Source organism: Pelodiscus sinensis, chromosome 1 (assembly GCF_052426305.1).
Source record: "Pelodiscus sinensis isolate ZL-2025 chromosome 1, ASM5242630v1, whole genome shotgun sequence".
Classification (NCBI taxonomy): domain Eukaryota; kingdom Metazoa; phylum Chordata; order Testudines; family Trionychidae; genus Pelodiscus; species Pelodiscus sinensis.
This window is the reverse complement of record NC_143052.1, coordinates 83,957,682-83,984,322: the sequence shown is the minus strand read 5'-3', so window position 1 is coordinate 83,984,322 and position 26,641 is coordinate 83,957,682. Positions and strand designations below refer to the sequence as shown.

Here is a 26,641-nt window from a genome sequence, read left to right as displayed (position 1 = left end):
AGCAGGACCGAATAGGGGAGCACATGGTCCTTTCTACCATACACAAGGGTAAGCCCCAAGTATCGTACTCAGCAGTGTTCCACTGTCCCAAGAGAGTCTTCTAGTGAGGGAGCTCCAAAGTGTGTCCCTTTGGCTGAAGATGTTGGAAAGAGGATTAGATTAATGTTTGGCAGCAGGTATCTTTTTTAAAGAGCAATAAAGACTGCTTCAAGGCCATGTCATCCTGTTCTGCACAGAAATGATGACTCAAGAACCTTCTGCTCAGCCATGTCCATCTCTCTCTCCTCCCTAAGAACATCTCACAGTTATCACATCAAAATTTGGCCTTTGATGTTTGTAAAGCACCTGAAGATCTCTGGATGTATGTTCAACTGTATGTTCACTGTATTACCATTTTATTATAATGCCTGCTACTTCAGTAAAGTTTATAATAGCTTTGTAATTAGAATGGAAAGTATATTAAATTATTAGTTCTAATAGCCTGAATACTAATAGAAGACAGGATCTTGCAAACTCTGTAGACAAAGAACTACCACTGGGCTGTGACATGCTGAGAGTCTGCATGCTAAGAGTTTGCATGACTGGGTTCAAAATGCTTTGAAAATACAAACTAATTTACCTGTTAATATCAGCTGCATAAGTGTTGAGGATGCATGTATTACACCAGAAACCTCAGTATTACTTCCTTGTGTACCAGCAAAGCTGCCGCCACCTTTAACAAAAGTAGCTTATTAGATAATAATACAATGTATTTGATATTATATTTTATTTACTCATAATGAGGACTGTTCAGAAACCAGAACACCTGTTGTACAGGAAATTTTGAAATTAAAAAAAAATCATGAAAACATGCTACTTCAAGATGCACATAAAACAAAGGATTCCATAATTTTTGCTTTGAAAAAAATCCAAAAACACATTCTGTTTTGACTTTTTCTAAACAAAATTCATGAAGCTTCCCAAGCTGCTCAGAGCTCAAGTGGCTCACTTTTTGGCAATTCTGGGTCAGACCAAAGGTCCATCTACCCCAGCCTCCTGTCTTCTGACAGTGGCCCAAAGGAAACAGACAGAACAAATCATTTTCAAGTGATCCATCCCATTGCCTGTTCCTGTCTTCTTTCAAACAGAGGCTAGATACATCATTTCTGCCCATCCTGGCTAACAGGCATTGATGACTCTATCCTCCATAAATTTATTAAGTTCTTTTTTGAACACAGTTATTGTTGTGGTCTTCACGTCTTCTGGCAAAAAATTCCACAGAGTGACTGTGTTGTGTGAAAAAATATGTCCTTTTGTTTGTTTTTTATCTGCTGCCCATTAATTTAATGTGGTGACCCCCTAATTCTTGTGTTATAAGAAGAAATAAATAATGTTTCCTTCCTTACTCTCTCCACACCGGTCATGAGTGTATAAACCCTTTATCATATTCCCGCTTAGTTGTCTTTTTTTCCAAGCTGAAAAGTCTCAGTCTTATTAAGCTCTCCATATATCAATCGTTTTGCTGTCCTTTTTTGAAACTTTTTCAATTCCACTATATCTTTCTTGATCTAGGACAACCACATGTACATGCAGTATTCAAGCACCGTGTGAGAAGCATTTGTAGAGAGCCCAGTCAGCACTAGAGGTGCCCAGGTTATTGTATGTGCTGAGGTGCAATGGTTTCTTGGCTTTTCTTGTTTATTTATCATTCGAATGCTGTTTAAGCTACTGAAACTCTTCTGGCAGAGAGGAAGCACATCTCTTTGGGAACTTTTTAACATTGTCTCCCTTATTGTTGGGAATCCCCTGAGTGCCCGGGTCTGAAGAAAGGTGTTGCCCCTTTTCAGTCATAAGCGACGAGGAGTCCTGTGGTTGATGGTGGGGTGGAAGCTGTTGAAATCATGGTGAAATTCTTCCAGAGTCTCCTTCCCATGGGTCCAGATGATGAAGATGTCATCGATGTAGCGTAGGTAGAGAAGGGGTGTAAGTGGACGAGAGCTGAGGAAGCCTTGTTCCAGGTCAGCCATAAAAATGTTGGCGTATTGTGGGGCCATGCGGGTGCCCATAGCAGTGCCACTGGTCTGGAGGTATATGTTGTCACCAAATCTGAAATAGTTGTGTGTGAGGATAAATTCACAGAGTTCAGCCACCAGTTGTGCTGTGGCATCATCAGGAATACTGTTCCTAACAGCTTGTACTCCATCTGCATGTGGGATGTTTGTGTAGAGAGCCTCTACATCCATGGTGGCTAGGATGGTGTTTTCTGGAAGATCACCTATGCATTGTAGTTTTCTCAGGAAATCCGTAGTGTCACGAAGGTAACTGGGAGTGCTGTAAACTGCGATACCCACACGAGGAAGTGAGGAGACAGATTGGGCCTCATCCTCCTTGATTGGATCCACCTGGTCATCTCCAGCCTGATCCTGGCCTGCATATTTATTCCTGCCTCTGGAAATTTCCACTACATGCATCTGACAAAGTGGGTCTTTGCCCACGAAAGCTTATGCTCCTACACTTCTGTTAGTCTATAAGGTGCCACAGGACTCCTCGTCGCTTTTGCAGATTCAGACTAACACGGCTACCCCTCTGATACTTTTCAGTCATGAGTATATTCAAATGGAAGTCTCTGTCTCTCCGCGTGCATTCCTTAATTTTTGCGCAGTGTAAGCAGTCCCGATGAACATGGAAGTCTGTGTAACATTTATAACTGGGTGAGCTCATTATCCCGGGTGGGTAGCCATAAGCAGTGGGTAAAACAACTTGGAGGAATGAATGGCAGAGTATTTTTGTTTGTTTGTTTTTAGGAGAAGAACTTGATAAGAACTAGGGAGAAGAACCAGGAAGTTAAACTAAGCTATTTATCTACAGAAAACTATTGAGGAATGAAGAGCACTGTGGAGGTCTCTCTTGAGCCGCGGACAGTATCAAGGAACTGAGGGGAGGGTGGCTGTGCATGCGCATCTTGCATGCCATGCATGTGCGACCCCAATGCACATTGTTGTAAATTCTGTAAGAGGGCATGCTGTTTTTGAGGTGCCTCGGGAGAGCGCAGGTTTTGCGAGTGAGCAACCCTTTTAAACAGCTCCTGGACTTGCCCGTAATCATCTATGGGTGAAGACTTGTGATCAAAGACTGCACCATCTGGTGACGAGGATAAGATGTCCACTGGAGAACCAATGGGTTGTGTATCCCTGGAGGAAGAAGGAGGGATGTTGGCTTGTCCAGAAGCTCTATCATCGCCCGTGGGTGTTGAAGGCAGTTGTGCTGGAGGGATGGTGTCGTGAGTTGGCGGCTGAAGCGAGTACGATTGACGGCGACTCCGAGAAGATGAGTACGAGTGGTCATGGTAATGTGCATGATCTGACTGATGGTGATGGCCATGGCGAGAATATGCAGGTGAGTAACTGCCTTGCTGATAGTGATGCACACGAGCAGGTGACACCGGAGACTGTGACCTCACAGAATATCGTGATGGAGATCTGGAATAATAGTGCCGATGATGACGTGGAGGTGACGGAGAGCATCTCGGAGATCTCCAATACTGCGGTGACCGTGAGCATTCATGATGCCGTTGGTCATATCGAGGCGGAGGTGAGGGTCCCGGTGAAAACACAGTCCTAGTGGGACTAGGAGACGGTAAACGTAAGTGGCGCCTCTTCTTCTGAGCCTTTGTAAGTACTCCAGTCACTGAAGAGGGATCAGTGACCACTGGGCTACAAGGCACTGATATGATGGAGGCGGACTCAGATGGTGACACAGGTGCTGAGGCCAAAGAAGGTGGTGTCGTGCCCTGGGATGAGGGACTAGATGGCTGGATCTCTGGTGCAGGTTGGGTAGTCGGTGCCTTGGTCAGTGTCGGTGCCGACTGCAACTGACAGGACTCCATGTTGCGCGGTAATGCACGGTGCGGTGAGGGCGGTAGTGTATCCTCTTTTGGCACCGTCTTTGGCTTCGTCTTAGGCTTATGCCTTAGTGCCGGTTTCTCCAGCTGAGCCACCGCCTCCGTCAGTGCCAGCTGTCTCGGTGCCGGCCTCGGTGCCAGTGTATCCAGCGCCGTAGTCATCTCCATTTCCGGTGCCGGTGTATGCCTCCGTACCAATGTCGGTGCGGACAGCGCCTGTGTCGGCATCGACACCAGTCTCGGCATCGACTCGTGCCTGGGCACCGGCTTAGAGGCAGCCCCAGATGGTTGGGCACGGTGCTGTGAAGCACCCTCCGGTGCCGATACAGTGCCGATCGTTGCGGTGCCATTCGAGCGCTCGGTGCCATTGCCACCAGTGTGGACTCGGACCGCAGTGCCATACAGGATGGTGCTGAGGAAAGCACGGGACTAGGTTCCAATGTGCTACGGCCCTTGGGCGATTTGCAATGGGCAGACAGGAATGCCGAAGAGCCCGGTGCGTCCCAGGCACTCGCACTCCTAGACAGACCGGACGTTCTGCCTTCGCAGGCCTTCCGCGACTGTGGAGCCCTTTGGATGCTTGGCTGCGGGTGAGGGCTGAAGTGCCATGTTAAAAAGGAGCATCTTCAGATGCATCTCCTTGTTGTGTCTGGCCCTGGCGGTCAACTTAGAGCAATGACCGCATTTCTGTGGGATACACCCCTCTCCCAAGCAGCGAATGCAGTAGGAGTGTTTGTCCGAGGCCGGCATCGCATCGCCACAGGAGGCACATCTTTTAAACCCGGCAGGAATGTTGGAGTAAGTGCCTTAGCAGGAGAAGGAGGAAAAAAAGATCCCTGCAGGCCGAACGAAGGGCCTGAGGGATCGAACAAAAATAACTTTTTTTTAATGAACTAACTAACTAACTAACTAATGAACTGTGATAACTAACTATACTATAATGGGTGGGGGGTGCTAACTGGGAAGGAACAAGTAACTTAGGGTATGTCTACACTACCCCGCTAGTTCGAACTAGCGGGGTAATGTATGCATACCGAACGTGCAAATGAAGCCCGGGATTTGAATTTCCCGGGCTTCATTTGCATAAGCCGGCCAGCGCCATTTTTAAATGCCGGCTTGTTCGAACCCCGTGCCGCGCGGCTACACGCGGCACGGGCTAGTTAGTTCGAACTAGCAAGCCATTCCCAACTATCTGTACGCCTCGTGGAACGAAGCCCGACACCTGTAGTGGAGCACCCACGGGGACACTACTCGAAGAAGAACCAGTGGATATAGTGTACCTAGATTTCCAGAAAGCCTTTGACACTGTCCCTCACCAAAGGCTCTTAAGTAAAATTACGTGTCATGGGATAAGAGGAAAGGTCTTCTCATGGATTGATAACTGGTTAAAGAACAAGAAACAAAGGGTAAAAATAAATGGTCAGTTTTCAGAATGGAGAGAGGTGAATGATGATGTCCCCCACGAGTCCATCCTAGGACTAATCCTATTTAACCTACTTATTAATGATCCGGAGAAAGGGGTAAACAGTCACATGGCAAAATTTGCAGACAATACTAAACTGCTCTAGATAGTTAAGACCAAAGCAGACTGTGAAGAGATTCAAAAAGATCTCACAAAATTAGGTGATTGGGCAACAAAATGGCAAATGAATTTTAATGTTGATAAATGCAAAGTAATGCACATTGGAAAAAATAATCCCACCTACACATACAAAATGATAGGGGCTAATTTAGCTATAACCACTCGAGAGAGAGATTTTGGAGTCTTTGTGGATAGCTCTCTGAAAACATCCACTCAATGTGCAGCAGCAGTCAAAAAAGCAAACAGAATACTAGGAATCATTTAAAAAGTGATAGAGAATAAGACAGAGAATATCTTATCTCTATATAAATCCACGGTACACCTCATTTCAAAAAAGATATATTGGCATTGGAACGTTTCAGAAAAGGGCAACAAAAATGATTAGGGGTTTGGAACAGGTTTCATATGAAGAGAGATTAAAAAGACTGGGGCTTTTCAGCTTATAAAAGAGGAGACTAAGGGGGTATATAATAAAGGGCTGTAAAATCATGACAGGAATGAAGAAAATAAATAAGGAAAAGTTATTTACTTGTTCCTATAACATAAGAACTAGGGGTCACCAGATGAAATTAGTAGGTAGCTGGTTCGAAACAAACAACAGGAAGTTATTCTTCATGCAGCACACAGTCAACCTATGGAACTCCTTGCCAGAAGAGGTTTAAGAAAGAACTAGATAAATTAATGGCAGTTAGGTTCATCAATGGCTATTAGCCAGGATGGGTAGGAATGGTGTCCCTAGTCTCTGTTTGTCAGGGTCTGAAAATGGATGACAGGAGAAGGATCACTTAATTATTACCTGTGTCTATTCAATCCCTCTGGGGCATCTGGCACTGGCCATTCAGAAGATAAGATACTGAGTTTAGATGGATGTTTGGTCTGACCCAATATGACCATTCTTATGTTCTTATGTTCTCACGTCTAGATACATTTTGCTTTCAAAAGAAGATATGCAAATTCAGCACGAATTTGCATATCTTTTTCCGATTGCTTTTTCGAAAGAGGTTTTTTTTAAGAAGCAAGTAGTCTAGATACAGTTCTTTCAGAAAAAAAAAACCTTTGCGATAGAATGCTGTAAACCTCATTTTTTGAGGAAGAAGGGTTCTTTTGAAAAAGTGGGGTTTTTTTTCAAAAGAACCGCACGTAGACTGCTTGCTTTTTCAAAAAAACCTCTTTCAAAAAAGCAATCAGAAGAAGATATGCAAATTTGGCACTAATTTGCATATCTTCTTTTGAAAGAAAAATGTAGGCTAGACATGCCCTAGAATTTAACTACCAAGAAGCTAGGAAGCTCTGCCAACCCTGGCTTCCAAGGTTTCAGCTCTATTGCGGCCCACACTACTGACAGACAAGCTAGCAGAAAGTCTGCCTGGTTTCTGTTGTAAGATTCAGTGAAGCCAACACATACTCACAAAATACTTTTATTTTGACAATCAGCATTTTCTGTCAGAAAAATGCTCTGTTAGAAAATTTCCAATCAGTTTGAATCATAATGATCTTGTAAGTAAAATACAATTATTAAATGTATTTACTTTGTATATTATTTTATTATCAAAACATTTTCCGCTCCATGATTTTAATTCTATACTTATTTACACCTCCATAGAATTCTACTGACTTCAATGAAGATGCATAGGGTGAAAATCAGTGCAAAATTTGACTCCTCAAGTGTCCTTCTAAACTGCCCCCCCCCCCGAAAAGTGCAACTTATCAAGTTGTCCCTGCACCCCTGAAAATGGCCCCTGCCTCCCTGTGCTCATCGGCTCCCTGTGTCATCCAGTGCGGCCATTCAAAATGGCATTTCTTAAAGGGGCAGGCCCCTTTTTTTTGCTCGACAACTTCCCCCCCCCCCAGCTCTTTGCACTATATGCACAACTAATTTGGCTCTTTGCCTGTAACGGTTTGGCCACCCCTGTTCTAAACAACTATTTAATCTGGTAAATAAACTACATTAGACAGATTTTCTCCAAAATTATACTCATGCAACTGAAGTTAAAGTTAATAGGGGATGCTTGGGTCTGACTTAGCACAGAAAATGACATGCTCTATGTTCCCAAACACATGAGACTGAAAATGCTTTAAGCAGTGGCAGAGCAAATCTAAGAAAGAGAAACCTTTGGTGTATAAACATTCTAGGCATACACATAATAATGAGCAACTAAGAATTTGCATGTCAAAGATCTACCGCAGGCCCGTACGCATACATTTCGGGGGGGGGGGGGGACGGAGTGAGAGCCAAGGGAGGGGATGGTGGCTGCTCCGCCCCCATCATGGTGGCCCATCCCTGCCCCCGGCCTCACTCTGGTGGGGTGTGGGAATCAGCCCCAGCCTTCCCCCGGCTGGCCGGAGCAAGAGGGTGGGAGGCTGGGGCAACCCACTGCTCCTGCCTTCCCTTAGCAGGCCAGAGCACAGAGGAGGTAGGCAGGGGCAATACACTGCCCTAGCCTTATGCTTATTTGGAGGACCATGGGGGAGTGTGTTTTCACCTTCTGTATTCCCTCTCCTCTCCCTGTGTATGGGCCTGTACTGTTGCAGGAAGTATGCACAAAAAGGACTTGTCAGCACATTTCAGGAAGACTGTGTAGCCATCAGCCATTATTTTAATTACTTGCTTAGTTGATTTGTGCATTTTTTTTAAAAAAACACAGGCTATTTAAATTCTTGTAGCAGCAACAAAATGTATTCTTCCAAGTTGAAAACCACACAAAGCTTGACTAAATGTACTTTGTACTGGGAATGAAGTAGAAGTCAAGGGATGAAATCTCCAGCACCCCAATCTATGAGTTGGGCTATAGGACTGCATCACAGCCCACTGGAAGCTAGCATTCCACCCATGTGCTGTACTAATGACCACAATTACTCTCTACATCCTCTATGTTGCAATGACTGGATACAAATAAGCATATATACGCTGGTTCCTACGCTGGGGTCATGACAAAGATCCCTTCCATGATAACCTATTCAGAGAAGGTTCATACTATCTATGAGACACAAGGAATCACTCCAGATACACACTGATAAAACTGAGACCTTACTCTGGCCAAATGTTTTAATTTAATTATATCAAATTTCGCCAAGGTAAAATAATAATAAATAAATTCACTTTGATTTTATCAGTGCTATTGTTATAACTGAAACACACACTTCTGCAGATGAGGTTTTTCTTTTATGAACATAGGAAACATTGAGGTTCTTTACCAATGTATTTCTTTTTTTTTGCCGTTACCTGCCAGGATATCCATGCCTGCAAAAAAAAGCTCTGAAACTACATCCCGAATCTCAGTTTCATCAGGAACAGGTGGGGCAGGGCGTAACACTCGTCTATTACTATCAGAGAGCGCTTCTAGAATGGCAAGGAAATGGGCTGCAGTGCCATCAAACATCTCAGTCAGCAACCGTTCTGTAACAGTACGAGGCCATGGCAACTAAATAAGAGATAAATATTTATAAGGTCTTATAATATTTCAAATCAATACAATAAAGCAGCAGGTTGGGGGTTTTTGTTGTTGTTGTTGTTGTTTTCAAAACAGCTCTCCATGGAAAACTAGGTGCAAGTGCAAGAAATAACACTGCAGTATACATTGTGGTTGTGAATTCTATGATTCAGACGTACAGCAAAGCATTAGACCAAATCTGTACAATATCTAAGGAATATATGAATTTCACAATAACCACATACACTGCTGCACACTATTCTAGTTAGAAAACAATAAGATAGAAATTATGAGAGGAACAAATATATTAAGTCTCTGTCATTCAAAGTGACCCAGATCTCATCTGTAATCACATGGGCTTGATCACTAGAGCTGAGGACTCTTAGCACTTCATAGGAAGTCAGTGATGGTGATCAGACCTCACAGGGCTAAAGCCACAGTCCAATAGGTTCCTCCTTTGAGCTGTACATTTTCCAGCCAATATAATGTAAAACATACGACAATACACACAAAAACATATGCACTATGTCTGGAAGTTAATTAATGAGAAATCTATAAAACAAAATTTAAAAAAATGATCTCATGATGTTTTGTTTACATGATTGTTCTTTCCTAGTCAAAACCATTACCAGGTATGTAGAACTGACGTGGAATCCCAGTATTTAATGGTCACTAGCTCCATTTCATCATCATTCCAGTTACAACAATTTATTTCACATTTTATCAAATAAACAGCCTTCAGTAAGGTTTCTAAAACTATCAAACCATTAAGGGATTTCCTTCCTCTTTCCTTTATTTTAATTTTCAAATAAGGTACTTTAATTCAAGCAAGCTAAGATGTATACCTGATAAAAAGGAAATGATTTGTTCTATATTTTAGAGCATTTCAGCTATTTATATGCTGATGGACTGTATTTTTATTGTAAAATAAATTATACACCCATCTTTTCAAACAGACTGCCTCATTAATGGTAGCTACTTTTATTTTCAGAAGAAAGAGCACCCACATTTTACTAGCAACCTCATTCCAAACCAAATACAATAAATATTTTAAACAATTCCTTGTAATTATACACACAGGTTTCAAAATTCCCAAATACACTATATTGGTTTTACATTGGTTTACATTTATTGCTAATTTATTATATCTCTAATCTTCCCACAGCACTGGGGACATAATTACCATCCCAAACTTGTAACTGGCTCTGTGCAACAGAACCCTCCTCTGTGGATAGCCCTTGATAATTTAAGCACAAAGCACAGATGTTATTTAAATAAATAAATACGTAAATTAGATTAATAGGGTAACATAAAAGGCCATGAGCAGAAAATGAGAAAATGTCATGGAGAACAAAGGAAGTCATGCAATTAATGACTTCCTTTCATCTCCATGATATAATCATAGTCTTAACTATAGCAATATCAGTTAAAAAAATCCCAACTTCATAATGTTAACTCTGATAGAACTTTCTTATACTCCTGCTTTTCCTAATAATGATTAATACTCACACTTTTTTCTATTAGTAAAGAAACAATAACATAGTATGTACAAATGATATTAATATGTAATAGATTATTTTACAGCAAAAATATACTATTCTAATTTTGAATAAAAACAGGGTTTATCATTTATAGAGCTTTCATTCTCAGACTATCCCAAAGTACTTTATGATGATTTTTCAAGAAAAAAAAGCTCATCAAAAATTCACACAGCACCTATGTTTGTCATTGACAGAATACATGAGATAGAAACAGGAGCTATGCAAGGGGATTCTTACTTCTGCGTTGATGGCCTCTCAACCAAGATACATTAGACCTCTTGTCTCCTATCTCACCCAAAAAAGGATAGTCTAGTTGTGACAGACTGCTGGCTAAGCCAGAGCTCTGGTTAAGGGGAAATAGCTGAGCAAGCCCAGGCCAGCAGGGCTATCAGAAGCAGCTGTGGGGCGCACAGCAGGAGGGATATATAAGGCAGAGGAAGGAAGCCAGAGGGGGAAGGAGTAAGGAGCTAGGGTGTGGCTCAGTGTGCTCCTAGGTGGAGAGAGAGGAGTTGGCTGTCTGGACTATATATGTTGTAAATAGAAGGTGGTGGGAGTCTACAATAAAGGCATGGGTGTTTGCATCAGAAGGTTTGTGACTGATTTGTGGACCAGCCGCTGAACCAGCCCAAGGGGCCTGAGCAGGGACTCCGCTACACTAGTACTTACCTATTCCTCTTGGTACTGCTATGTTTGTAATTAGTAGAATTGAAGTAATAGGACTAGAATAACCACACTTTTACATCATCAAAAACTCTGACACAGGTCAGCATAAAGTCTTCCAGCAGAGGAGACTGCAATGATGCAAAGTGACTGTAACCTTCTTCTTACCTGGGTGAGAGCTGTGTGGTGCCAATGCAGCCCACTAAGTGGAGAGCACGGGCCAGCAAGCAAGAGTAGCAGAGAGTATAACAGTCAGAATCCTGTTGAGTGTCTCCCATTTGGCAGAGCTGCTAAGAGTCCTAGCAAGAACTAATCATAGAATCATAGAATACTAGGACTGGAAGGGACCTCAAGAGGTCATCGAGTCCAGTCCTCTGCTCTCATGGCAGAACCAAATACTGCCTGGACCATCCCTGATAGATATTTATCTAACCTACTCTTAAATATCTCCACAGATGGAGATTCCACAACCTCCCTGGGCAATTTATTCCAGTGTTTGACTACCCTGACAGTTAGGAACTTTTTCCTAATGTCCAACCTAAACCTCTCTTGCTGCAGTTTAAGCCCATTGCTTCTTGTTCTATCCTCAGAGGCCAAGATGAACAAGTTTTCTCCCTCCTCCTTATGACACCCATTTAGATACCTGAAAACTGCTATCATGTCCCCCCTCAGTGTTCTCTTTTCTAAATTAAACAAACCTAATTCCTTCAGCCTTCCCTCATAGGTCATGTTCTCTAGACCTTTAATCATTCTCGTTGCTCTTCTCTGGACCCTCTCCAATTTCTCCACATCTTTCTTGAAATGCGGTGCCCAGAACTGGACACAATATTCCAATTGAGACCTAACAAGCGCAGAGTAGAGCGGAAGAATGACTTCTCATGTCTTGCTCACAACACATCTGTTAATGCATCCCAGAATCATGTTTGCTTTCTTTGCAACGGCATCACTCTGCTGACTCATAGTCAACTTGAGGTCCAGTATAACCCCTAGATACCTTTCTGCCGTACTCCTTCCCAGACAGTCGCTTCCCATTCTGTATGTATGAAACTGATTGTTCCTTCGTAAGTGGAGCACTTTGCATTTGTCTTTATTAAACTTCATCCTATTTACCTCAGACCATTTCTCCAATATGTCCAGGTCATTTTGAATTATGACCCTATCCTGCAGATTAGTCACAACCCCTCCCAGCTTGGTATCAGTTATGCACCCAACTTATAGTAGCCGCATCTAAGTTGTATTTACCTAGTTTATTGATAAGAATATCATGTGAGACCATATCAAATGCCTTACTAAAGTCTAGGTATACCACATCCACCGCTTCTCCCTTATCCACAAGACTCATTATCCTATTAAAGAAAGCTATCAGATTGGTTTGACATGATTTGTTCTTTACAAATCCATGCTGGCTGTTCCCTATCACCTTGCCACTTTCCAAGTGTTTACAGATGATTTCCTTAATTACTTGCTCCATTATCTTCCCTGGCACAGAAGTTAAACTAACTGGTCTGTAGTTTCCTGGGTTGTTCTTATTTCCCTTTTTATAGATAGACACTATATTTGCCCTTTTCCAGTCCTCTGGAATCTCTCCTGTCTCCCATGATTTTCCAAAGATGATAGCTAGAGGCTCAGATACCTCCTCTATCAGCTCCTTGAGTTGCCCCTACCTCCATGAAACTATAAGGGAAGCAGCAGAACTACCATCTATCTTTCTAAGGCAAATCATCCCTGAGTGTAAACAGCTTCTCTGGCTCAGGAACTATAAATCACACCTCCCTGCACCAGCAGCAGTAGAATTCTATGGCCCTTATTACTCAGGGGGTCAGACTAAATGATCACATGATCTCTTCTGGCCTTAGAATCTATGAATCTATTAATCTTGCCCCTTGGAAAGGTCTTGAACTCAGTGACTTTAAACCTGACTCGGAAGAGTGATACAATCTGAAGTATATGGGGAACTATTATGGATATACATAGTAGTATAAAAATAAATACAAATATTAAAGTTAATAAAGTAGGTCTGGATGTTGTCCAAAGAAAACAAGTATGCAAAAATATTTAATATTATGAAATAATATATTTGTCTATACTAATTCATAATTCATTCCCCAATGGATCACTTGGCTACGTTTGTTGGCAACAGAATATGAGTTAGAGAAAATAATTATTTCCATCAAACGCTATTTCATACTTTGAACTCATTTATATAGGTCACAGAGTCCTAAGGAGGAGTGAGGAATTTCTAAAAAATATATCTTTCAAGGTTTGAGAGGAATACTACAATGCAAAAATACATGATCGATTTGTCTAAGCTGTCCTTGAATCTTTAATGTTCTTAAACATAGTAGGGGCCATACATCAGGGATGAATTTGAACAAGAATTTTAAAAATTATATTATTTTTAAATACTGTAGAATTGTAATTATTTTGCAGTGTATATCCAGACACATTATCCTGAACTAAAAACTAATTCACATCCACTGAAGAAAAGCAACCCTGAATAATCCAATATAGATCATATTGCCTATTAATATAGTTATTTCCTTAAGTCGGTTCTGAGTCTTAATGTTAAAGATAACATGTTGTTAAGGCTGTAAAGGGAAAACAAATAATTGTTTGCAGATAATGTTGTATGCCCCATAAAAGATGTGTAATAGGCAAAGCTATGCAATATCATCATTTAAGATAAGTAATAAACAGACCAAAAGGAGTTACACAAAATTCTAAACTTACATTTTGTGTGTCCTTTAGATTAACCCTTAATTTTGGTCGAAAAAATCCTTTGGGTTTTCTTCGAGATTCATATACTGCTCTCTTAAAAACCATTACTGCCATCTGACCCAAAGAGAAGCATGTAAGTAAAATCTGTGTTATGCACTTGTTTTGTTCAGCTATATGTATTATAACTTTTATAAATTATAACATTATTTTTACCTTTATAGTGGCCTCTCTAAAAACTTTTTTTGTTTCTGGATTTTGTGGTGAAGAACTCATGCTATCCAATTGCTTTAGTTCATCAATTTTACTCAGACCACGGCGAGCAAACACCTATATAGCATAAAAATTGGATATAGAGTTGGTTTATCTTGATATATTTCTATGCTCTGCTTACTAGGAGAAGGAGATTATAACAGCCATACCACCTCATCATCCTTGTGTTCAGAGAATAAAGACAGCAATCATAGCAAGTTCCCGTACAACAGATACAATGAGAGAGAAACTCCTTGCTCTCTCCCTTTTTGTGCAACTGCTGAGGGGCTGGCCACAGTCTAGAATTGAACACCTAGAAGATTTATATACATATTAAAAATGTACTGCTGTGCTTTGAGTCGATTAGTTCAGTTTATAAAGAGAAATACAAGTGTAATAGCCTAACTACATTTCTGAATGCAGATACAAATCAAATATAATAACACAGAATATTTAAATAAATATGCAGTTTGCCATTTATTGTTAAATAAAATTATAAGAGTCAGACATATACCTACTTCTCCATTGATGCTCGCTTGGCAGTCATAATAACAATAACAAACTGCAGTGTAAAGGGTGGTTCTCCATGTCAAATAGTGTACAGCTAAAAGTGGGACTGATGATTCCATACATATACTGGCCCACAATAAGTATTCCAATACCTGTGATAGGGAAAACCAATTATAACATAATAAAGAACTCTTCAAAATGTATTAACAGTATAAATAGAAACAGTTATATTATGTAGAAGGGATGAGAAAATTGTTAAGCGTTGACATGTATTTCCTATTACACAAAGATACACATAAAAACATGGACTTAAATGACAGAGCAAATTAAAATGAGAAATCACAGGAAGAGAATTAAGATTTCATTCATTTTACTTTTAGTAATTTATAAAATTTTCTAGAATTGTGTTCATTTTCACTTCTTCTTCAGGGCAGGATTAACCACTAGGCTAATAAGGCTAGGTAGCCTTAGGCCCTGCCATTGTTTAGGTCCTCCTGCTTTACCAGGAGGCAGAGCTGGGCCAGGTGAGGAAGAGGGAATGAGCTTTCTCGTAGCCCCACTGGAGCTTGGACACTCCTACCAGCAAGAAAGGGCAAAGCAGATCCCTGAGGCTTAGAAGAAGCTCCCTCTCACTCTCTCACACAGATGGAAGAGGAACAGCAAGCAACAGGCAGTATTGGTAGGAATAAGGGAGGTGGGAGGCTTGACACCTTCACCCTTTTCTAAATGGTGCTGGGAGGGTGGAGAGACTGGTGTGAGGCACAACCCAGCCAGCCCCTTTTACCTGCCTGCTGTTAGCATAGCAGCCTGCAGGAGAGCTTCAGGAGCCCAGCTCCTGCAGCAGAATGCCCCAGCAAGTTCTCAGTGCAGCAGTGTACCAGGGTGCATCACCTTACTTTCAATTCTGGTTTCATTCCAAAAGTTGAAAGCTATATAAACCTGAAGTTAATATATTTTCTGACCCAGCTCAAACTAACTTCTTTCCCAAGTGGAAAATGTTGGGTAAGCATAGAATGTGATTTAAGAAGGGAATGAGAACAAAGGCCAATTCCTGGGGACGGTTACACATTTGTAACCTTATTGACTTCAAGCTAGGTTCAGGGAGAACAGATTTTGCACAAGAATACATTTAGCTTCCTTCTTTTTCACACCTGGATAAACAGAATCTCATTCACTTTCCTGCCAGGTAAACACTTTAAAAGGTGGGGGAGAGAAGCAAGGTTTGTCTGCAGTCTACTTGAGCCTTCATTCTATACCAGCCTAGTAAGCAAACCCTATCCAAACCTGATTGTTCTTTTGAAATGTTGATTTTCAAATAAGTCTCTTTGTTAATGAAGGCAGAGAACAAAATGGGACACCTCTGTTTTGTCTTGCTCATTCAAAAGCTGAAGCTGGTCCCTTCCAGTTCTATGATTCTATGATTCTAATTTTGGAAGAGCTAATAACAGGGACGGCCCGTGAGCCTAGGCAATTTGCGGTACAGAAATTGTGTATCTTTTTCCAATTTACTTCTGAAAGAAGCTTTTCCAAAATTTGGCCCATCTAACACGGGGCCAAATTTCAGAATAAAAACCCTCTTTTGGAACATCCCTTCTTTCTCGTAAAACAAGATTTACAGGGATGCTGAAAAAATGCGTCCACTTTTCCAATTTTTTTCAGAAAACTGGACACTTTCCTTGGACACAGCAGAGCTTTTCCGGGATACCGGTATCCCGGAAAAGCTCTGCAATGTAGACATAGCCTGGAATAAATACTCATATGAAACTTTCATGATTTAAAAAAAACCAGCCACATGGTGTCACTACAACTCTACCAAAAAACAGCTAAAGGATAACTCCATTCATAGAAATAAACAAGCTAACACAGTTCATCTTGCTGATTTATAACCTATTTTAAATAGATTATAAATCCTAACCTCCCTTAACAAAAGTTTGCCATTATGAATTGTTGGTACAATTTGCTTTTATAGTGATGACAGAGCTACAGGCTGTGTCTACACTGGCACCCTTTTCCGTAAAAGGGATGCTAATGAGACACTTCGAAATTGCAAATTCCGCGGGGGATTTAAATATCCCCCGCGGCATTTGCATGAACATGGCTGCCGCTTTTTTCCAGATCAGGGCTTTGCCGGAGAAAAGTGCCAGTCTAGATGGGATCTTGCGGAAAATAAGCCCTTTTCCGGAAGATCACTTATTCCTACTTGAATAAGGGATCTTGCGGAAAAGGGCTTATTTTCCGCAAGATCCCGTCTAGACTGGCGCTTTTCTCCGGCAAAGCCCCGAGCCGGAAAAAAGCAGCAGCCATGTTCATGCAAATGCCGCAGGGGATATTTAAATCCCCCGCGGAATTTGCAATTCCGAAGTATCTCATTAGCATCCCTTTTACGGAAAAGGGTGCCCGTGTAGACACAGCCCCAGTGTAATATTTATCACATCTGAGCACAAACATCTGTCTAAAGAATTATGTTTTATTCAAATTTACAAGTGAGTAGTATTAAATTATGGACATTTTTAAAAGTTTTATTTTTCAAAATGAAGTCAAAAGGCCACATTCTCAGCTGGTATAAATCAATGTAACTGACTTCAATGGAGCAACAAAGATCTACACCAGTTGAAGATGTGGACCCAAACATGCAATGGGAATAAGGCTCCATCAGAGATATCTAATTAAGGACTTGAAAACCTTAAACTTAGCTCTCTGTCTTCTTCACAAAGCAAATGTAAGACACTTGTGCCACTCTTTTCTGATAATTGACTACTTTGGAATCAATGCATTTGGTCAAGACATTAGAAGCCAAGGATTGGGGTGTGTGGTGGGGCCTCTTCCCCATATTTGGCTCTAAGCCAGGAGTGGGCAATAATTTTTAAAGGGAGGCCACTTCAAAAATTTCTGGAAGGCACACACCTTAGAAGGAACCCTGTCTAGGAGTGACATGAGTCACAGGAGAAAAAAGCAATGATAGGCAAGGAACCACCAAAAAAGGGAGCATTGGTGCGAAGAACTAATCCCGGTAACAGTTCAGCAGGAGGCACTGCAGTGGTGAGTTGAACTGTGAGTGACAAATCATTAAAATGTTGTGAGGTTAAAGAGCTTCATTTTTAATTAAACCATTTATTACATTAAAAATGAAATAAATACAACTCCAAGAGTCTTGAATGACTCTTACACTCCACAGGATCTTGACCAATCTCAAAGATCAGCATTCTGGTATGAATGGAACGTATGCTCACAGTGGAATGTCAAAGAGGTCCATGAAGGCTTGGGCGACTCATGTTCTCCTGCCCTTCTACACTAGCCTCTCTGAATCCAAACTCTTTCTCCACACTGTCCAGGACAGTCAGCATTACTATTGCCAAGGGGAGGGGTGTGGATCAGATAAGACTTACCCAATGTGACAAAATACAAATGCATTTCCTTCTTTTCAGTAAAATTCTGTTTTCTATAAAGCTAAAAGCATTTTTAATATCCATACAACATTCTAAAAAGATATATTACATATAAAAAAACTTCTAGATTGTCTTGCCATACCTTAGCAGATTGACCTACGCTCATCAAATGCCTGCATATGGTGTATATATAAATTGTACCTAGAAGAATAAAACTAAATTAAAATCTATAAAAAAAATGGATGAGAGTCCAACATTTCTACTTCAAACCTGTTATGCTAGTTAACTGAAATTTTGTTGTTAGTATTTGGATTATTAATAAGTCTCTCAGTTCAAGATGAAAAACAATTGAAAATATAGTTTTAAAACCAAATATTTTTAACATAATTTTATATAGAGAAGTGGAAGCTATCCAAATTCTGTTTAATGTTAATATCCATTGTAAAATAAATAAAAAACAGCCTCATAAAAATTAGATGTATCTGAAGTCTTAAATGTCCACTAGAAATATTTAATATCACAGGTTGACTCAAAGGCCCTGAATGTTGGGAGGTGGAATTTTCAAAAGCACCTTAATAACTTAGGGTATGTCTACACTACCCCGCTAGTTCGAACTAGCGGGGTAATGTATGCATACCGAACTTGCTAATGAAGCCCGGGATTTGAATTTCCCGGGCTTCATTAGCATAAAGCCGCGCCGCCATTTTTAAAAGCCGGCTAGTGCGAACCCCGTTCTACGAGGAGTACAGATAGTTCGGAATGGCTATGTAGTTCAAACTATCTAGCTCGTGCCGCGTGTAGCCGCGCAGCACGGGGTTCGCACTAGCCGGCTTTTAAAAATGGCGGCGCCGGCTTTATGCTAATGAAGCCCGGGAAATTCAAATCCCGGGCTTCATTAGCAAGTTCGGTATGCATACATTACCCCGCTAGTTCGAACTAGCGGGGTAGTGTAGACATACCCATAGGAAAATACACTCGACTTGTGCTTTTCAGACACTGGGACGTCTGAAACTCCCACCATGAAAGTGTAATGACATATATATTAAAGTTCTGAGTTCACAAAAAGCTAAACAAGCAATAAGACACTCCAGGGTGGAATGTATGTTCTGTGTAAAAAAAAATACTTATAGTGCAAAGAGGCAGTGAGCCAAACACCAATCATCACACCTGGAAGGGCATTTTATCAACAAGACACCACACAACATCCATTAATAGGGCATTGGTATGTGCCTTGGATGTGTAGTGAGCCACAAACCTCCTTTTGCTAGGGGACTACAGAAAGATGCTCTGCTCAGAAGATGGGGTAGAGTCCTAGAAAAAGAAATACCCGAGTTCAGACCCTACCCGAACCTTGTTTCAGCTAGGTGCTCAGGTGCTTTTGAATGGTGCTAATGCTGGCCAAAACCATGCTCAAGACGGGGACCTGATACAGAGAACTTGCAGCAGAATCCAGGAATGGAAAATCAGTATATTTATTATATTGTATTTATTTGGCAGTCAAGGGAAAGCTGAAAGGGAGAGGTGGGACCAAGAGTGGTCCCAGGAGATAAGAGTGGTTAGAATCTCCAGCATCATTACAGCTCCAAATAAGAAAGAAGATATTTTTTACAGATGTCCAACACAAAAATGTAATGAATGCCATATAAAAATATGTAAACTGAAAATCATTGTGAATTTCAAAATACCATTATTTGTCAAAAAATATTTATGATTAATAAGTAAATGAAGTGTACTCACCTTTTGCAGTAACTGGAGTTCTTCAAGATGGTGTCCCTGTGGATGCTCCACACTTGGTCTTGGTGCTGTCCCGGTGCCTAGATCTGAGATTTTGAAGCAGTCTCTGCGGAGCTGTGCATGCGCAGCGTGAACCAGCGCATGCCGTGCCAATAGGCACTGCGCATGCATGGCCTGAGCCCTGCAGTTCCTTCTCTACCCCAGAGTCCCTCCAGATCTGAAGCAGAGAGGAGGAGAGTGGGTCGTGGGCCATCCATAGGGACACCACCTTAAAAAACTCCAGTTATTGTACAAGATGAATAACCTTTGTTTCTTCTTCGAGAGGTCCCCGTGGATGCTCCACTCTTGGGGTATGTCTACACTGCAGTCCTCTTTCAAGAGAAGAATGCAAATGCAGACAAACAAAATTGTAAATGAAGCGTGGGTTTGAATTTTCCACGCTTCATTTGCATAATCACAGCCGGCCACTTTTTCGAAATACCCTATTTCAGGATAAAAAACGCTGTTTAGACATAGTTATTTCGAGAAAAAAAACCTTCTTTTGAAATAACACTTATTCCTGAAGTTTAAGGGTTATTTCATATTTCGAAAGAAGGTTTTTTTCTCGAAATAACCATGTCTAAACAGCATTTTTTATCCTGAAATAGGGTATTTCGAAAAAGTGGCCGGCCGTGATTATGCAAATGAAGCATGGGAAATTCAAACCTGCACTTCATTTGCAATTTTGTTTGTCTGCATTTGTATTCCTCTCCCGAAAGAGTAATGCAGTGTAGACATACCCTTGGTGACTAACAAGCAGTTTCTCCCCAGGGTGGCTAGGGCTTCGGAATATTACGATAAGCTGATGATAGCACTGCGGAGCCCACTGAGGTGTCAACCGCATATGAAAGTGCATAGTGCTTAGCAAAGGTAAGTTGTGATGCCCAAGTTACTGCCTTGCAAATGTCCATCAGTGGCACATTGAGTAGATACACAGTAGAAAAGGATATGGCCCCGGTGAAATGATCCATCAAACGTAACGGTGGCTGTAGGCCCTTAAGAGTGTAACAGATTGTTGTACAGTCTGTAATCTATTTAGACCGTCTTTGTTTTTATATGTGTTGTCCTCTAACTCGGTGGGAGAATGTCTAAAGGTCCTAGTTCTTTGTAGGTAAAATGCCAACACTCACCTGGAAATCTCAGATCCATTTGCATGAGGTTTTGGGAAGAATACAGGTAAGTTACTGGTTCATTTATATGACATGATGAAAGAACCTTAGGTAAATATTTTGGGTGTATGCAAAGGGTAACCTTATCAGAGTGAAATACTGTAAAAGGTGGGTCAGACATGAGTGCCACCATGTCTCCAATGCAGCAAGAAAATGTAACAACAACCAGGAATGCAACTTTCATGGAGTAGTATGAAAGGAAGCAGGAGGTGAGAGGCTCGAAAGGTGGCCTGGTCAGGATTCACAGTACCAGACAGAGGCCCCAGGGAAGCATTGGTTGTGTGATATCAAGATGTAAGAGATGCAGCCCTTTGAGAAGCCTTTTGGTTGTGGGGTGACTAAAAATGGACCAGCCGTCAATTTTGTGGTGGAAGGCTGTAATGGCTGCTATGCCTACCTTGATGGAACTAAACGAGAGTGATGAGTGCTGTAAAGTGAGTAGATATTCAAGGATAAAAGAGAGGGGTATTGATATTGGGTCCTATCCTTTCGAGGTACACCATGCTGAGAAGTGATTCCACCTGTAAGTGTAGGAGGCATGGGTGGAATCCTTACGGCTGTGGATGAAGATTGCATGAACCTGCTCCGGAAGGTCTAGTTCTAAGTAGGAGAGCCATGGAGGAGCCATGCTGTTAGATGTAGCTTGCGTAGATCTGGGTAGGTTTGATTTTGTCTGACCCAGAGTGATGAGGTTGCGCTGGAGAGGGAGAGTGATGAATGTGCGAACTGAGATCCTGAGCAGGAAGGGATACCAGAGTTATCTCAGCCAGGTGGGGGCTATTAGAATGACTGTGGAGTCATCCATCTGCCCTTCTGAATGGCTTTCACAAGAAGTGGTATGGAAGGGAAGGCATAAGCGAGGTCATGATTCTTTGAATGAAGAAGGCATCCCCGAGTGATCCTGTCCCAAAGCCTGCTCTTGAGCAAAACTTGAGTGCATTTGGTATTGTGAGGTGTTGTGAATAGATCAGCTGCAACTCTCTTAAAAAGCTCATTAAAATGCTCAAAATCATCAATGGCTGAAGGTGGAGGTGGCATCATGGCCTTGTCCGGTGAAGACGATGAATTGGTAGGGGGTGATGTATCAGGAAGTGACTCCTCCACCGAGATACTTGAGGGTCTGACTGTTGCACCAATGAGGTCATGAGCGTTGTAACAGAACTAGCCTGTTTGTGGGGGCTTGGGTGTACACTATGGTGTCTCCTGTATGAGCCCCATGGGCTCCAGTATGGCCCTTGTGCAGAATGTGGTACCAGAGGAGGCATCCCTTGGAGTCCATACCATGGGGGAATGTCCCATGGGTCATAGTGGGGTTTATAATATTGTATTGGTGGACTGTGGAGTGGAGAGAAGGCTTGTACACCTTCCTCTTCATTGCTGAAGAATTGTGATGGCACCGGGGATGGGGCATGTGATGTCGTCAGTACCAGCAACACATCAATGCCAAAAAGCAGTGACTGAGGGGAAGATGTCATTGCTAGGTTCGTATTTCTCATGTACAGCAATGGTGCTGCAAGGATCGGTGCTGGGATTTGCAGTGTCGGTCTGTACGGTGCCAACAGCATGGTCAGTACGGAGAAAAGCAATCATTAGTACATTGGCAGTACCGAATATACAACTGGTACAACTATTCTGGTCAGTGCCGATGGTGCTGAGGAACAAGTGGGCACCATCGGTGCAAAGGAAGCAGACAGTGCTGTCGGGTGCACCAGCAGTGCCAGCAGGGATGGCGATGCTGGCAGTGGTGATGGTGTCATAGTTGTAGGTACTGATGAAGCCGTCGGTACCAATGATGGATGTGACAGTACCGATGTAGTCGATGGAACCGTGACATGTACCAATGTGGCTTTAGGGCAGTGTTTGGATCTTTTGCTGTTGGTGCCATCAGCAGACGACGGTGATGCAATGCCTGAGGTAGCTGGAGCATAGGTACTGACGTGGGACCTCTGTGCCAATGCTCTGGGTGGAGACCACTTTCTAGAGGAGGGCTGGCCATGAGGCACTGAGGAACTCCTCTTTTTTGGTGCCTTTTTTTGGGAGCCTTAGGTGATTGTACCTCCCTACGTTGTACTCCCGGATCCAAGCAGGATGTGCATTTTTTTCCAAAAGGATCATCAGCTTCAGACAAAGGTCCCTGTCCCTGCAAGTCCTGGCCTTGAGTTTGGCACAGTGGGGACAATCTTGGGATGAATGATGTTCCCCTAAACATCTGATACATTGCGAGTGTCCGTCAGAGATGGAGATTGCTTCTATGCAGGAGGCGCAATGTTTGAAGCCCGGAGAGCTTGGCATGACTAAAAGGGTTTGTTTTTGTTTTTTAAATGAACCACAAGTAACTAGATAACTAAGAAACAATACTAACGGACTAATAACTAACTAGTTAGTGACTAAGAACTACTTCAAAAGTGTTGAATAAGGCAGAGAACTGCAGAGCTCCATCTAAGGCCGAGGGTGGTTGAAAAGGAACTGGAGGGCTTGGGCCATACATGCGTGGTGCCAACTGGCGCAGTGCATGCTGGTTTGTGCTGTGCATGCATGGCCCCACAGGGACTGCTTCAAAATCTCCGATCCAGGCACCCGGATGGCACCAAGACCAAGCATGGAGCATCCACGGGGACCTCTTGAAGAAGAACTAGAATTTCACTGTCAGTCTTCTTGCTATCCTTACAACAAGTATGAAACTTCTTTTTCAAGGCACACTTTGATAAGAAAATGTAAATGAAATATATAACATACCATTATAGATAAGCCAACACAAATGCTCCTGAGGTAGAGTCACCTCCATAATGAGTCGTAAGAAGGACAAGATACTAAAACACATCTGTAGAGATTCTTGATTCTGAAGATTTTTATCACTGCTGCATACCATCTGGTAAAGGCAAATACTCCTTCCTTGCAAAGCATAGAACTAAAGTTTATGGGAACAAAAGTAAAATAATGAAAACTTCTTTTAAAATATCTGTATTTATCAGTTTTTACATTAGTAAAGCACAACAAAATACTAAATATGAGAAAGTAAAGCTATCTCAAGAGTTATACCATGACAATTAGAACCATAGCGAATTAGGAAACAGAGAAGATGTTATTAAGATGTGCTGATGGCTTCCATTAGATCCATATGCAGAGAATAAGTTTAATGCATTATTCTCCTAGATGACAAAGTGGTAGGAAGGGAAGGTAAATAAGACACCAGTTTGGAACTCAGAACAAAAGAAGACCAGTGCCTAAGATCTAACTCTGTATACAACAATAATATATGGACTGAGTATTCTAATTTAATAATATATGGAGATATACCTATCTCATAGAGCTGGAAGGGACCTTGAGAGGTCATTGAGTCCACTCTCCTACCCTCACAGCTGGACCAAGTACCATCCCTGACAGATTTGCCCCCTCAAAGATTGAACTCATAACTGAGTTTAGGCAACCAACACTCAAGTCACTGAGCTATCCCTCCCCCTAAGTTAGGTACCTTCCATTTTGCAATTAGGTCCTGTGGCATTGCCAAGGTCCATGAAAATAGACAAACCCAGCACTTGTCACAAACTAAGTAAAGGAAAATAATTTCTGGAATTTCATATTTATTTAAAAATTATCTTGTAAAAGCAAAATAACATAGACTAGAAAAATCTCTGATAATATTCCCCTCTTGAGACTGAACAAACTTTAAATACCAAAGCAAACAATAGCTCTCATATTTCCAAAGCTTCCTGTCCAGAATTCTAAGCAAGTCACCTCATTCCATCTTTTTCCAGAAAAACGGTATCTGAGGCCCTTTTTAAAGCTTTACCCTATCAAAGGTCAGCTGTACCTGACTCTCAAAAGTGTTGTCAGGAAACCCATGACATTCCCCGTTATCCTAGCTCATGGAGAAACCCAGATACCCACATGAGTGTCTGGTGCAGCAGCAACTCCCAATAGAGCACTGCTGGGACAGAATGCAATATTTTGTATGCCTTCCTATCATTGTCTTGCCTTGCTCATATCAAAGGAGCAATCACAACCCTTTGGTTTCTTGTAGAGATAACACAAAGAAATATCTACATTTTCCCTTAGGTCAGTTGGCTTTCCTACAAATGGTCATAATTTACAGAAGAAACTAATGACCACATATATCTATTTATCATTGTTTATTTTATTTAATACCCAGAAAAGAATATATTGATAGCAGTATGATGTGACTTTGTCATCAAGCAGCTTATGTGTAGCATTTTTACACAGAAATACTGCACAAATTACAATACAAAGTTGTAACTATGTTGATTGCCTTGTTTTTGTAAAAGCAGGCTCTTTTCTGGCCAGGCCTCGTGCGCATAGCCTTCCTAGCCCAAGATTACCTTCCCCTCAAACCAAAAATCCTGCACTATGTGACTTAAGATCAGTAAAAACCAGGAGTAAGACACCAGGCAGGTAAGGGTCATAAAAAGTTCACGCCACTCAAGGGCCATCTCACCCCCTCCCCTTCCCCCTCAGCCTGTCACTAGGCAGACAATCTGTTAAGCCTATCACAACTAAGCGCGGGATAAGCCTATCATAAGTAAGCGCGGGAAAGCTCTTGCTACCCCTCCTGCATCCAGTTGAGGGTTCCCGAAAACTTGGAAGGCAGAACTCGAGCCAGGTTCTGAGGGCTGATCACCCGAGGACCCCCTCCCGCTCACCGAATCTACCGAATCTTTTGCAGAGCGTAACGAATAACGAATATGCTGTTGTCTCTGTTGTCCCTTGTATGTCTGATAAGTGTGAGTATTGCTGTGTAAAGTTAGTTAAAGGTTTGATAAATAATAGTGTTAAGAGTAAGTTAGTTAGAAGTTTGTTAAATAGTATAGTTAGGAGTTTAAATAGATGTTAAACCTCATGAGTGAAATTAATGTAAATATAACTGATAAAAATCCCTGGGTTGTTATTGATAATTACTTAGACTTAGAAAAACCCCAGGGCATTTTCCTCTATTGTATTGCAGTTTGTTTGTTGTTACTGTTAATAGTTATCTGGCGCCCACGCCTGTAAAAGTTAATAAATAAAAAGTTAAAGTTAAAAGCATTTTAATAAAAGTTAAAAAATATTCAATACAAGGCTGCCTGTTTCTGCACCTCTCTGGGGCTGGCCACATTCTCGAACCTTCCATTTTACCTCCACAGTTTTCATATCATGTAGGAATGCCTTGAAGCATGAGAAGTTATATCTCTTCCAAAACATTTTTTAAATAATTAATTTTATAACTCTAGGTATTCTCAGCATTCATATAATTCTGAACTCATTTTTGAATCATCTACATGTTTAACCTCAATGACATAGCAAGCATCTCTTTAGGCTTGTATTCTATTTCTTACTTTGGATATGTGAACGATTATAAAGTTACAGGAATTAGTACAGCTACCTCTCATTAGTGTAACAGTTTGCTGTATATTTGCTGAAGCTTAATAAAGAACTTGTATTTTAAAATCAACAACATTTTTGTTAAAACTCTTTCTTGTTTAAACCTACCGTAAGTGCTGCACTTTTATCACCAAAGCCATTTGGAAAAAATATGGATTTAAACTGATTCACGTCTGCTATAACCTCATCAAGGTTTACAGAACTGAACTGCTGAAGGTATCTTCCATAGCACTGTAGAAGTGCCAACTTATATTCCTGGAATGTGAAGAACGTTATTCATAGATTTTGTATTTATTTTTCTATGCAATTATAACACGTGTATTATACTTTATATACACATTTAAGAAACGGCAATCTACAACAATA

At 41.4% G+C, this 26,641-nt stretch overlaps 1 protein-coding gene across 6 annotated transcripts in view; it reads right to left on the bottom strand.

Annotated features, from left to right (window-relative positions):
* Positions 1-26,641, bottom strand: part of CFAP54 (cilia and flagella associated protein 54) — a 243,621-nt gene that overhangs the window by 201,498 nt on the left and 15,482 nt on the right. For 5 of the 6 annotated variants that reach the window (XR_012905249.2, XM_075933789.2, XM_075933754.2 and 2 more), the window contains exons 3-10: positions 26,384-26,530; positions 23,636-23,807; positions 18,100-18,158; positions 14,580-14,723; positions 14,026-14,139; positions 13,825-13,926; positions 8,686-8,884; positions 620-712 (exon numbers count right to left, since the gene is read on the bottom strand). Coding sequence is in view for 5 of the 6 variants with exons in the window: in XM_075933789.2 (XP_075789904.2) it covers positions 620-712; positions 8,686-8,884; positions 13,825-13,926; positions 14,026-14,139; positions 14,580-14,723; positions 18,100-18,158; positions 23,636-23,807; positions 26,384-26,530 (1,030 nt within the window). In the remaining variant the exon portion in view is untranslated. Of the gene's footprint in view, positions 1-619; positions 713-8,685; positions 8,885-13,824; positions 13,927-14,025; positions 14,140-14,579; positions 14,724-18,099; positions 18,159-23,635; positions 23,808-26,383; positions 26,531-26,641 lie in introns of those variants that run through there. The other variant, XM_075933803.2, reaches the window with a different exon arrangement.